This window comes from Ochotona princeps, chromosome 26 (genome assembly GCF_030435755.1).
Source record: "Ochotona princeps isolate mOchPri1 chromosome 26, mOchPri1.hap1, whole genome shotgun sequence".
NCBI classification, from domain to species: domain Eukaryota; kingdom Metazoa; phylum Chordata; class Mammalia; order Lagomorpha; family Ochotonidae; genus Ochotona; species Ochotona princeps.
This window is the reverse complement of record NC_080857.1, coordinates 435424-448168: the sequence shown is the minus strand read 5'-3', so window position 1 is coordinate 448168 and position 12745 is coordinate 435424. Positions and strand designations below refer to the sequence as shown.

Below are 12745 nucleotides of genomic sequence, written 5' to 3'. Positions count from 1 at the left end.
AGGGTCGCCATGGCGGCCGCCGCGCGCCGCGCACGCCGATTGGCCGAGCGCGGGGGCGGCGCCTCCGGTTCAAACCTGCTGCGGGCAGAGCCGCGGTGGCGCGAGTTCCCGCGCGGCTGCGCGGCCGTTGGGGACATCACGTGCCCTCGTCGGCCCCGCCCCCCGGACCACCTCGCGCGCGCCTGAGTGCGCCTGCGCCGGAGTTTCCCGGGCTGCGCGCGCGGATGGGGCGGGCGGCTCGGACTTCCGCGGTGGGCGGAGCCCCCGTAGGGGCGGGGTTCGCGCCCCGACACGTCAGGCGCGTGCGCGCGGCCGGCCTCGCTTCCCCAGAACAAGTTTCCACGCAGTGTGCTTGTGTGACGGGCGGGTTCCGGCCCCCACGTCCGCCTCCATGCCGCCCCATGCCCGCCTCCATACCGCCTCCTGACTGCCGCGACGCCGGCCCCGGGCCTCCCGTCCTCGCACACGAGGGCTGCCTGGGCGCCTGGGAGGCGGCGGAGGACTCTGGGACCTGGGTCTCCTGGGGCCGCAACGAGTCCCTGCTGCGGCCGGACATGGCGGCCATTTGCCAGCGGCCAGGCGGTGGTCCCTCTCCGCTCTTCCTTCTGTAATGCGACACTGGAGGGAGCAGAAGGGGACCCGCTTTGGGCGTGGACGGCTGGTAGCTCTCGGGAGAGGAGGCTGCGGCCCTGGACTCCATGCTGTGGGTTCCGGCCCTGGAGCCTCCCACCGCCTGAGAGCCAAGGTCGCCTTCCTTTGTTGCTTTTTCTCACTCTGCCTTGAAAAGAAATAAGCAGATCTTCAAATGGATAGTGCCGGTGCAGCAGCCATAGCGCCCCTGCCCTTGGCGCCAGCTTCCTGTACGGGTGCTGGTTCGAGTCCCGGCTGCCTCCTGCACCCAGGAATGCAGCCAGGACAGACCCAGGCATTGGGCCCCTGCACCCTCATGGGAGATGTGGGTGGAGGCCCAGGCTCCTGCTTGTGGCCTGGCACTGTCCTGTGTGCTGTGGCCCGTCGGGGAGGGTCCGGCAACCTCAAAGAAACAGGTCAGGTGGGGTCAGCTGGGCGAGGCTTTGCCTGGGCTGCATTGCTGGCTGGGCCACACTCCTGAGTGAGCCCTGCACAGATCCCCAGCCTGACCGCGGAGCTGTGCCGCCGAGGCCAGTGTGGACTCAAGTTGGCCCAGACCTTGCTCGTGCTGTAGTGCAGGGCTCTGCCCAGTCATCCTGGAGTCTGGAGTTTCTCAGAGATGCTGGGGTTAGGATCACGCTCCCTGTCACTTCCTTGTCTGAGTGGGCAGCCTGTGCTGGCCTCTGCTGCTCAGCTCACACCCCCAGCTGTCCGCCAGCACCACCGGCCTCTGTGGTTCCCATGGCCAGCATGTGAGCATTGCAGTGTGTGACAGTTCAGCCCAGAGTCCATGCCAGGCCCCAAGAGGGGGTTTAGGATGTAATACCACAGCCAGACTCCTGCACAGTCCATGGAGACCCCACAACACAACCAGGCCCAGCTGCAGCAAGAGGGAGCCGGGCTGGACTGCAGGCCTCCATGTCCCTGACACAGTGTCAGCTGCCGCACGGAGGACCCCCGATGGAGCAGTTCAAGGCAGGGAACCGGGATATCTGTTACTGGGCTCCAGGGACACCCATGCTGCCCTCCTGCCCCTGGCATGCTGGGCCCAGCCAGACCCTTCCACCAGCCTGTGCAGGGCTCATGTGCTGTCCCCCGCCATGGCCAGCTCTGGCCCTGGGGGACTCTGGGGCCCGGGGCAGCCCTTGGCAGGAGTGGCAGGCAAGCGCGTGTCCTCTGAGTCCCTGGAGCTGGTGAGCCTGACAGCGTCCACCTTGGCTGACCACTTCCTCCAGCCACTGTGGATGCGGGACACTTCCTGGCGTGAGTGCTCTGTGGCTAGCACGTAGATGATGGGGTCAGCCACGCTATTGACTGTGGCCAGGCACAAAAAGCCCACGGAGATGCTGTAGAAGCTGGCCTCGAAGGCGCACACGGCGTCACGGTCCCCGTGGTAGTAGGAGAAGGCAGCGGCTTTGAGGAGCAGCACCAGGTGGTACGGTGCAAAGCAGAACAGGAAGATGAACACAACAGCTGCAGCCGAGTGCCGCACCTTGGCCTTCTGGGCGGCGGTCAGACCCGGGCTGCGGCCAACGCTCCTCAGGATGCGGTGGTTGGTGTAGGCGATGATGGCGAGGGGCGCGGCAAAGCCCATGGTGAACCGGGCATAGTGGAAGGCGGCGATGGTGGCACTCATGCGTGGTGGCTCGAAGCAGGCACCACCCTCCTCCTCCTCCATCTGGAACACAGGGTAGTGGACCAGCCCCACGAGGACGAAGATGGCAGCAGAGACAAGCACGGCGGTCCTCTGGTGACGGCGGCCGCGGCTCTCCAGGGCGTACACCACAGCCACGAAGCGCTCGCAGGACACGCAGCATAAGAAGAGGATGCTGAGGTAGATGTTGCAGAAGAAGATGTAGGCCGTGGCCCGGCAGGCACGCAGGCCTAGCGTCCAGCGGTGCCCGTTCTGAATGTAGAGGATCCAGAGCGGCAGCGTGCCCAAGTAGAGCAGCTCGCACAGCGCCAGGCACAGCAGGTACACAGCCAGCACGTTACCCTGCAGCACCTGCAGCAGCGTGAGCCATGCTGTGAGGCAGTTGGCCGGCAGGCCCAGGGCGCACACCGCGCTGTACACCAGCACCAGCATCACCCGGCTCTCCTCAAAGGACGCGTTGCAGTGCTCGGCGGAGGGGCCCGGGCCGGCCCGGGGGATGGAGGCGGTCACGGGGGTGGCGTTCCCTGTGGGACATTAGGCTGAAGCTGAGGCTGGGAGCCCAGGCAGGGCTCAGGAGGGTGACTGGAGACCGCAGGCTGGACAAGCTGCAGGTCCGGGGAAGCCACACTGTCCTCCACGTAGCTATGCCACCTCACACCCTAGCTATTCCCCTTCCTCACTGGCACCCCTCACGGGGCACAGGGCAGCCCCTGCTGTGCCATCAGGCTGGATGGAGCTCCCGTGGGGCACTCGACCTGCACCTTAGCACTTGCTGGTTCAGTGGCTCAGGTGCCTGGAGGAGAGAGCTGACGCAGGCGGGAGGGAGGCCCTACACCCATCATGTGCAACTGAGCAAGAGCCCCCGCCCCCTGCCCATACCTTCCCCTCACAGCCAGTCCTCCTGGTGGGGGCAGGTGGACTCATGTCTGCTCCCTACCCCGCCCCCCACAGCAGGCAAGGCTGCATGGTACAGGGAAAGCACTGGGACCACCACCTGTCCTGGGTTCGGGCTGGCACGGGCTGGATGACGGTGCTCGATGGCATGTGGGGTGGGAGGGCCGCTCACCTGACATGACTGGGTTCACACACAGCCACAGCCACTCGGGCCTGCCGTCCTGAGGCGCGACGTCTGCGGAGGTCGCACACGGCTCTGAAGTGGCGGGTTGAAACAGCGCTGTGGAAACCAGCCTGAATGCGACTTACTCGTTGCATATGGCGGCGGCAGCGGCTGAGCGGGTTGGCATGCTCCTTGACCAGGAAATGACAACAGTGCCTTCAGCCCTTCAGGATTCCCTGCAGCGTGTCAGGAGCCACTGGCAGCACCCCCACGGAGACCCACTGCGACGGAGCAGGGAGTGGCCCAGGGCCTGCTCAGGACAGGCGTGGGGTGCAGCGGCTGTGACACCAGGCATCATCAGGTGCCTGGCTCTGAGCCCGAGTCCGCTCTCCTCCATAGCCTGGGAGGGCGGCTGAGGCCTTGCACAGCCGGGGGAGACCACACCGGAGCTCCTGGCTCCGTGGGCGGCAGTATCTATTGCTCTCCTATTCGGTCAGCAGGTTTGAGCCTCGCTGAGCACAAGGTGCTTCCCTGTGAACACTGACCAACAGCCCCGGAGACTGACATGAGCAGGGAGCCAGGAGTGGGCGCTGCTTCTGTGTACACAGCAGCCGGAGGCATTGGCCCAGCCCGCTAGATGTGTGTCGTGGTGAGGTGACAGCCCGGGAGCTGCTGCCCAGTGAGGATGGCTTGACTGGAGAGGGGGGGTCTCTGCTTCCTTCCCTAACGGGGTCCCATTACAGGGGGTCTGCGGGAAGGGAGCCCTCCAGGCCCACCCTCAAGCTCTATGACCCAGGCACCAGGAGCACCCTGGCCAGCCTAGGCCTCTGGCTGAGCCCTGGAGGTCAGCCCAGAGCTTCCCAGCATGGGTGTCCTTGCGACTGTGGGAGAAGCTAGTGGGGCCCTGAGGCCCTGGCTCACCTGCTGGGGGAGGCCTGCTGTGCACCCATCTTCCAATGTTCCCACAGCCCGGGGCAAAGTGAGCCTTCCATAGCCAGGCCCCCTGTGGCCCCCTCTGGCCCCAATGCACATGCGCCCTGGGGCCACTTGCCCTGGTTGACCAGTTCTGGGTCCCAGCCATGGCCTGTCAGAAGAGTGGGGGCGCCCATCAGTAGGCCCTGGCTCCTCTGCCAGGAGCTGCGCAGCTAGGGCCCCTGCTGTTCCACCCTACTCAGCGGGCACACCGCTTCAGGTCACTCCCGGCCCCTTCTGGGCTTCCCCTTCAACCCTGCTCCCCAGCCTGGCCACCTCCCAGGTCACAGCTTCTTCGGGAGCCTCTGCCCCGGGGTGGGAGGGGCTGGCCAGCCGACATGGTCCACAGGCTGAGGCTTGGGGCGCAGATCCCGGGCACCATATCAGCACAGAACTGCCAAGATCCTCCAGGACAGCCCACAGCCTCCTCAGGCTGTGCCCTGGGATGACTACTGGCTGTGGAGCAGCTGGATGGACGGGTCCTGGGGGGGTCACTCAGGTACTTCCAGACGCAAGCCCCCACCCACCCAATGCCCATTGTGTTTCCAGAAACCTGGAGGTCAGGCCTCCTTCCCCTCTGGAGTTGCCCTGCCTGTCCATGGGAGCCTGCACACCTCTACAGACCTAGGGATAGGGGCCTAGGGTGGCCTCCCAGCTGCTGCCCCAGTCCTGTGGCCTGACTGTCCCTGTAACCCTTGCCTTCCTGCTACAGAGAAGCTCACACAGCCATCTGCACAGCCATTGTCCCTGGGGATTCAGCACCAGGCCCATCCTCCTGCCTGCCAGCATGGGCCTCCTGGGCTGCCTGCCAGCGCTGTCGATGAGCCCCAGGGCAGGGTGGCTTCCCACCAGCTCCTCGACGCCTACTCCCCGTGTCCCCACCAGCCCCCACCCTCAGGGTTCCTGGTCCCCCCAGACCAGGGGAAGCACCCTTTCTGTTTCACTTAGGACGCTTGTTTGGTGCGGGGTGGGCTGACCCCTCCCTCTTGGCACAGCCTCTCGCACACCCTGGCCTGGCTCCATGCTGCCCACTGTGGGCAGTGCACAGGCCGGGGTGCTGCTGGGCCTTGGGCCTCCCCGCATGGCCAGGCTGGCCACAGCCCACCCTGCCTTGTGGCCCACAAGCCTTCCTCCCTGGGTGGGCCCTGGAGGGGCAGCCAAGACGTGTGCACACCCCCACATCACACCCAGGAAGTGATCGAGAGCCTGGACACCTGGCAGGCTGTGAGCCAGCGATGGTGGGGCCCAGCTGGGACCCTGACCCCCAAACCCTCCTTAACTCCCCCAGCTCTCGCCTTGGGGATGGCGGGCCCTTCCCGCAGGCCCCTCTCCTCACATGTGGGCACTTGCACCCTGTTTTATCTTGGGGGGACCCAGATTAGAAGCCCCCAGCCAAGTCCCCACCTGGACACCACCAGGTCACCTGTGCCCACCGACGCAGCCTCCTGGCCCCAGCGCCTGCCACCCGCCCGACTTACCCGGCGCCCAGCCTGACAGCACCAGGCTTCAGGAAGTGGCTAGGGTCTGGAACGCCCCTAACCACAGAGGCAGGCGGTGGGGGCTGGCCGAGGCCCTGCTCTTGATTCGGATGACGTGTCTTCCTGGGGGAAGCGGGGGGGGGGGGGCGGTGGTGGTGGTGCAGGGAACCTCCAGGCTCACTCCTCCCTCAGGGGGGCCTTCCCTGAGGCCCTGGGGGTCCCTACAGTGGCTGGGGAAAGCTTTCCTATGTGGGCCCTGTGGAGGCGTGTGGAGAGGGCCCCAGGGTCCCACCCAGCCTTGGAGCAATCAGCTCCTGGGTTTGCAGACAGGTTGTTGGGCCACCCTGTGCATCGGGGCTGTTCCCCACCCCCGCCCTAACCCTGCTCAGCCCATCCTGGGAGTAGGCCCCCAGACACCACACCCACTCCAACTGCCCCTTGACCCAGCCGCCACATCTGCAGTTGAACAGGGAGCCAGCGATCGCCACCTGTCCTCATCGGGCTCCTCTCCACTGGGCTGAGGCTCCAGGCGGGTGGTGCCGCTTCCTCTGCTGAGGCCCTGGGCAGGGCTGGCCCAGAGCTGGCTGCAATCAGCAGTGCCTCAGGCACGCTTCCTGTATACAGCAGGACCAGGCTGCGTGGAAAGAGGACGCAGGCAGGGGTGGGGTGTCTGAGGAAAGGACCCGTTGCATCCGGGACCCCAGCCTGGGTGGGCAGGTGTCACCTAGAAGGGCCGCTTCCTTGGCACTGCATGGCCTGCGCATGACCGGCCTGCCAGCCGGCTTCCTCTTGACCCCAGGGAGCACGCACTCAGCCTCCCCCAGCAGCACCTCCACCCTGCCGCCTGTTTCTGGACCCCGTGGGCAGGGGGCGCCGGTGTCCTCGTGGGCCCTGCCATGCTGTGTCCCAGAGGATGTGACAGGTGAGGCCCCTGTGAGGCCCCTGAGGGTCCTGACCCCTCCTTGGCACCTCCTGGGGAGAGGGATCAGGCCAGGCAGTGGGGGGAAGGGGGTAACCAGATGGGGCTCCTGGTGCTGTGGGTGCCAGCAGGGGCAGTCAGTGTCACTGGGGCTGGGGTCGCAGGCCTAGGCCGCAGAGGCCCTGAGTGGAGTGAGGGCTGTGGTTTCCACAGAGCGTGGGGCCTCTTAGCCCCCAGGCTAAGACCCAGATGCCCAACTTCCTTGCTCCCTTGTGGGGTAGGCAGCTACTTCAGGGTCACAAACTTGGAAGCCACTCCCACCACCACCTAGGTGTTCCCTTCTGCCCACATGTGGCATGAGAGGGGGCAGTATTGGGTTGTTCTGTTATCACACCCCTCACAAGCCCCTATAAAGGCCATGATAGGGAGGGGCTCGCTCTCTTGGGCATGTGCACTCCGACCCTTGGCCTCCCCAGTACCCGCAAACAGACTCCAAGGACAGGGAGCCCCTGAGCGTGGCCCCTGTGTTTCTGTAGTCCTCACCCTCTGGTCACTGCTGGGGCGGGACAGTGAAGATGTTAATGTTAAGATCCTTTGTATTTCTAATGTGTGTGCTATTAAGAGTTCCAGGAGGGCCTGGTGCAGTAGCTTTACGGCTAAAGTCCTCGCCTTGCATGTGCCAGGATCCCATATGGGAGCCGGTTCTAATCCCAGCTCCTCCACTTCCCATCCAGCTCCCTGCCTGTGGCCTGGGAAAGCAGTCAAGGACGGCCCAAAGCCTTGGGACCCTGCACCCGGGTGGGAGACCCAGAAAAGGGTCTGGGCTCTTGGCTTCGGATCGGCGCAGCTCTGGTCGTTGCGGCCGCTTGGGGAGTGAATCAACAAATGGAAGATCTTCCTGTCTCTCCTCCTCTCTGTACATCTGCCTTTCCAATAAAAATTTTAAAATTAAAAAAAAAAAAGAGTTCCAGGAGAGTCAGGCCTAGTGGAATGTGGGCAGAGAGGCAGGGGAAGGGGAGGGGAGGGCGCAGTGTGTGCCCAGGCTGCTCCCTTATGTCCCTCAGGAGACAAGCTGGACATAGGTCTTCAATTGAACGGATAGACTTCGGGTAATGACCATTTGCTTTTTTCTCGGAGCTTTGATTCAGACTGGATTGCCATATGGATTTGTCATTTGCTAATTTTTAGTTATCACCAAGCTTAGTTAATAAAGACTCCTTAACACATCCTAGACTTGTCTGGCATGATCTCGCTCACACCCTGCAACACCCCGGGCTGGCCCCAAGCAAGGATGGAGAGGAAGAGGGGAGGGCACATAGCCTGCCCCCAGAGACTTGCTAGGGTCCCGGGGCCCCAGCACCTGCCCCCGCAGCCCACCCAGAGCACAGCTGGCCGGTGGCTCCTGGTGCCTCCTCTCCCTCCCTCCCCAGTGAGTGCCTAGGGGTGGGGGAATCCACTCTCAGTTTACTAAGAACTGTGACGGTGACAATTCTGTGTGCTCCAGAGGCCAGGGCTGTTGAAGGCTCAAAATGGGGACAAGGGACCTGAGGAAGTGGAATTTCTGGGCAGTCCCCGGCACACGCTGCCCCACGGGTGGCCCTGCCCCCCACGGGTGGCCCTGCCCCACCCTTCCTGCAGACCTCTGGTGTGTGTTCATCTTTTACATATTGACTGATTGATCTGAAAGGCAGAGTTATGCGGGAAGGGGAGGGTGGTTCACTTTCCAAACAGCCACACCTGGGGCTAGGCCAGACTGGAGCCAAGGGTTTCTTCCGGGTCTCCCATCTGGGAGTCCAAGGACTTGACCCATCTTCTACTGCCTTCCCCAGGGCCTCAGCGGGCAGCGGATGGGAAGCAGAGCAGCCGGGAGTTGAACTGCTAGCCCATCCTCTGCATTTCTGCTCCGGCTGCCTCCTGTCCATCTGCCCCTTTGCTCCAGTGCCCCCCATGCCTGGCCTCCTGGGCCTGTCTTGTGTCCAGGGCCTCACAGGCTACACGCCCCAAACCCATTACTGACAGCCGGTGCAGAGTAGAGTACTGGGCTGTTTTGGGGGTGGGTAGGGCTCAGAAATCAGCAAAGCGGATGTTGGGCAGCGTGCCAGCGCCCACGGCCGCACTGGGCCTGCTTCCCAGGCCCTTCGGTCCATGGTAGAGAGTGCCAGGTCCATAGATCCCAGTGGGGACCCAGGAAGGTACCCCCACCCCCATCCCAGGCACTACAGGGTTCCAGGCAGCCTTCCTCCCAGCTCCGTCTCTCAGGAAACAGACAGATGTGGGTTCCTCCTCCTGCTCTGGGGGAGACCAGGGATGACACAACAGCTGGGGTCCTTGAGGAGCTGGGTGGGGGCGCTGGCGACCAGGAGCCCCGAGCTGGAGGGGGCTGGTGGCTGGGAGCCTGAGCTGGGTAGGGGGCTGGAGACGGGGGCCTGAGCTGGGGAGGGGGTGGAGACAGAAGCCGTGAGCTGGGTGCTTACCTGACCTGAGCGCTCCGTTTGTTCCTGGAGAGTGGGAACAGAGGCGCCCTTGGCTGCACACACCCCACCCCCACCTCCGGTCTCTTACTAGAGGGGAACCTCTCCTCTCACTGCTGTGTCCAGGAACCCTGATGCGTCACCAATCGGCCACGCCAGGCTGAACCGGAAGCCTCAGACTCAGCCTTAGCCTTCCCCTCTACCCCTGCAGCCTCCCAGGGCCGGCCTGAGCTGCAGCGGGGCTTGGCAACATAGGGACCGGAACCAGGCATTGGGCAGTCAGCTGGTGGGACGGTGAGGCGGACAGCCCGGGGCCCCCAGAGCCGCAGATTCTATCCTAGTGTCCACTCTGGGCATGGACCAGCTGAGTCATCCATGGGCAGGTACCGTGGGCAGGTGCCCAGGGAAGATGGGGGCTCTTGGGGACTGTGTCCTCCCACTGTCCAGCCCCAAACCCTCCTTGCTGACGTGTTTTGTGCCCAGGACCAGCGCTACCGGCCAGAGGATGGTCACTACCCGCTGCCCCCACCTTCTCAGGACATACCGAGGTGCTGGGGCTGGGAAAGGCGCTGGCCAGGCTGGCAGGGCCCTGGCCCCTCTGCGACCGCCCGGCTAGCCGGGTCAGGACCGATCCAGACACTGGAGTTGCCCTGCCACCCGGTGGCCGTGACCGGTCCTGCATTTCCCCGGGCAGCCCAGCACTCGGGTCCTCCCACCAGCGCTTGTGCCTGAGCTGGGGGCAGGAGGGGTGGGGGCGGGAGGCCCCGGCGCCCCAGCCCTTCCCCCAGAACCGTGTTGCCCGCTTGCAGTGACCCCACTCGTCACAGCCTCACGGGGCAGGCTGACAGCTGCCCCAGGCACCTGGCCGGTGGGCAGCAACACCCCCCAGGGGTCCAGGCCGTCTGGCTGTCTGCCTGCTCAGTGAGCTCCCCGGGGAAAGCACGTGGGAGCACGCTGGTCCTGTGCTGGGACCCCCTCCCAACTTTCCCCGCAGCCCCCGCCCTCCTGGGGCCCCGGGGACAGGCCCAGCCCGGGCAGGTGTCGCCATGCTCCTGGCCTGCCTTGCCGTGTGAGGCCCAGGCACCCGGAATGTGGCTTTGGGTTCCGCGCCCTGGGGCCAGGGATTCCTGCCTCCGTGGGCGCCGGCTGGCGGCTGCTCCCGCCCTTTGATCCGCCAACCACTGGCAAGCGCTGCCCGGGGCGCCCCATGCGGCTGCTCCTGGGCACGGGGGACTGCCTGTGGCTGAGACGCTCCCGAGGCTGGACAGGAGGCAGGAGGTGGTCGCGAGCCTCGCCCGCAAGAGCACGGTCCCCACCGGCAAGGGGTCCTACTGCCGCTGCTGCGCAGGGCTCCCTCACCTGAGGCCACTTGCGCCGCAGCCCGGGGAGTGTGGGACAGGCAGGGCGGCCCTGAGCGGACAGGGGCTGTGTCCGGGTGCCTCTGGCCATACTGACCTGACTGCAAGCTTGTCCTCCCTTGGAGACCCCCTGCGGGGTTTCACCTCCAGGAGCCCCTGCTTCTTGGCAAATCAGAGCCAGGGGAGGGACAGGTAGAGGGACCCTTCATGGCTGGCCCACTCCCCGGATGCTGCTGTCCTTTCAGCTCCCCTGTGACCCCCAGGGTCAGCCTAAGCTCGCAGCTCCTCCAGCCCCCAGGGTCCAGGATGACTCAGTCATCCTCAGGCCTGCTGGCATGGGGTGTCCTCCCTTGGTTACTGGGAGGCCTCCGCAACCCCGTACAGAATGAGATGCCCCCCAGAGCCAGGGCCTAGCAGCAGCCTGAGGGTCTTCAACCACACTAGGTACAGGGCAAGCTGACACTACTCCCCTGCTGGGTCCAGCATGCAGACCCTGCATGTATGTGTCCCACATGCTTATACACGGAGGGAGCAGCTTGGCTGGGCCCATGGCGCCAAGCATGCACCTACATGCCCTGGTATTCCAGGCCCCAGGGTCTGGAGAGGACCTGGGCAGGCCTGGTCAGCACCCTGCATCCCCTGGACTCAGGCCACAGGGAGCTGAGCTGGAAAGAGCTGCTGGGCTCACGGCCCTTCTACCAAGCTTGCAGGACAAGGGGGTGTGGATTCCTGCGCCTACCTTACAAGCCCAGCTTAAGGATGCTGGGGGGTGGTGCTCAGTATGCCAGGTGCTAGGGGCCAGTGCTGGGGTGCTGGTGGTGGTGCCCTGAGGGTTGCTGGGGGTGGTGCCCTGAGGGTTGCTGGGTGTTGAGAAGTGGTGCCCTGAGGGGTGCTGGGGGTGGTACCCCGTGTGCCCAGTGCTGGTGGGGAGGTGTGCCCAGTGCTGGTGGGGAGGGCTCCCAGGGAGCTGGCTGGCGCCCAGGGCGGTCCCGCCCACAGCTCACCAGCGCCCCCTGGTCTCTGAAGCCACAGAAATTTGGGAAGCAGGACTAGCAGACCTCCATGAGGGCAAGCCGGCCTTAGCGCCAACGCCCCGCGCTCCTCACGCAGCCCTCGGGCTCCTGGTCCGATGCCACCAGTGACGCCCTGCCTCAGGGTGCTCAGCCTCGCTGAGTTCCCATGCCAACCACAGGGCCTGGGCGTGAGCTGCCGCGGTCTCTGTGTGAGCCAGCACCTGCCAGATGGACGGCTGATCCAAGCCCGGGGTGCTGGTGCCCAGTCCATCCCCGCGTCACACATGCACACTGCGCCTCTCAGGCTCTCCACGTGGGCACACCAAACGTCTGCCAGTGACACCCCCGGTGAGTGACTGCAGGCAGCGCTGGCAGGAGAGAGGCTGTGGGATGCTCTTCGCACCTGCTGGTAGGTGTGTGCTGGGGCACCCTGTGCCTTGAAGGAGGCCCCTGCAGCTTCTAGAAGCTCCAAACCAGGAATTGCCCAGCAGGCAATAACACCTGCCCCAAGCTTGCCCTTGAATGTTCACAGCTGGAAGCGGCTGGAACGGCTTACAAGGTGAGGGCCAGCACATAGCGCCTACAGTTGGGGCTCCAGGCCAGTCTCAGCTGCTCCACGGGGTCCAGCTCCACGCCTTGCTCCTGGGAGGAAGTGGAGGGTGGTCTGAGTCCTCAGGCCCGCCCCGCAGTGCAGGGAATCTGATGGAGATCTGGCCCCTGGCCATGCGGGGAAGTGAACCAGCAGATGGAACAGACCATCACTGTCCAACCCATCGTGTGTGTGTGCCGAGCTGCCCGGTCTGCAGGGACGGGAGCTGACTGCATGGTTACCAGGGGCTGGGGGTGTGACATGCAGTGAGCACAAATGGGCCAGGGTTTGGGGAGGTCTGTGCCACCTGGCTGGGGCACATGAGAAATGGCTAACGTGCAGGCTTTGTGGGGGAGCTGGAGGTGGGCACAGGGCAACTCGTGAGTGGCCAGGGGTAGGGGGAGAAAAACAGAGAGGAGAGACAGAGAGAGGGAGAGGGAGAGAGGAGACAGAGGCAGGCACAGAGACAGATGGAGAGAGAAACAGAGAGAAGAGAGACAGAGAGAAGGAGAGGGAGAGACAGTAATTGCTGGAGAAAGAGAATGAGACAGACAGCGACACACAGGGAGACGCGGGGAAAGACACTGCGTGCTCCTGGCTGTGC

General features: G+C 64.7%; 1 protein-coding gene across 1 annotated transcript; it reads right to left on the bottom strand.

The window, feature by feature from the left end:
* Positions 1 to 1261: 1261 nt before the first annotated feature.
* Positions 1262 to 3373, bottom strand: LOC131478028 (probable G-protein coupled receptor 132). Its single transcript, XM_058655267.1, has 2 exons — positions 3351 to 3373; positions 1262 to 2808 (listed from the first exon to the last, which is right to left on the bottom strand). Exons 1-2 carry the CDS (start codon positions 3355 to 3357, stop codon positions 1712 to 1714), a joined length of 1104 nt encoding a protein of 367 aa, XP_058511250.1. The 5' UTR covers positions 3358 to 3373; the 3' UTR covers positions 1262 to 1711.
* Positions 3374 to 12745: the final 9372 nt, after the last annotated feature.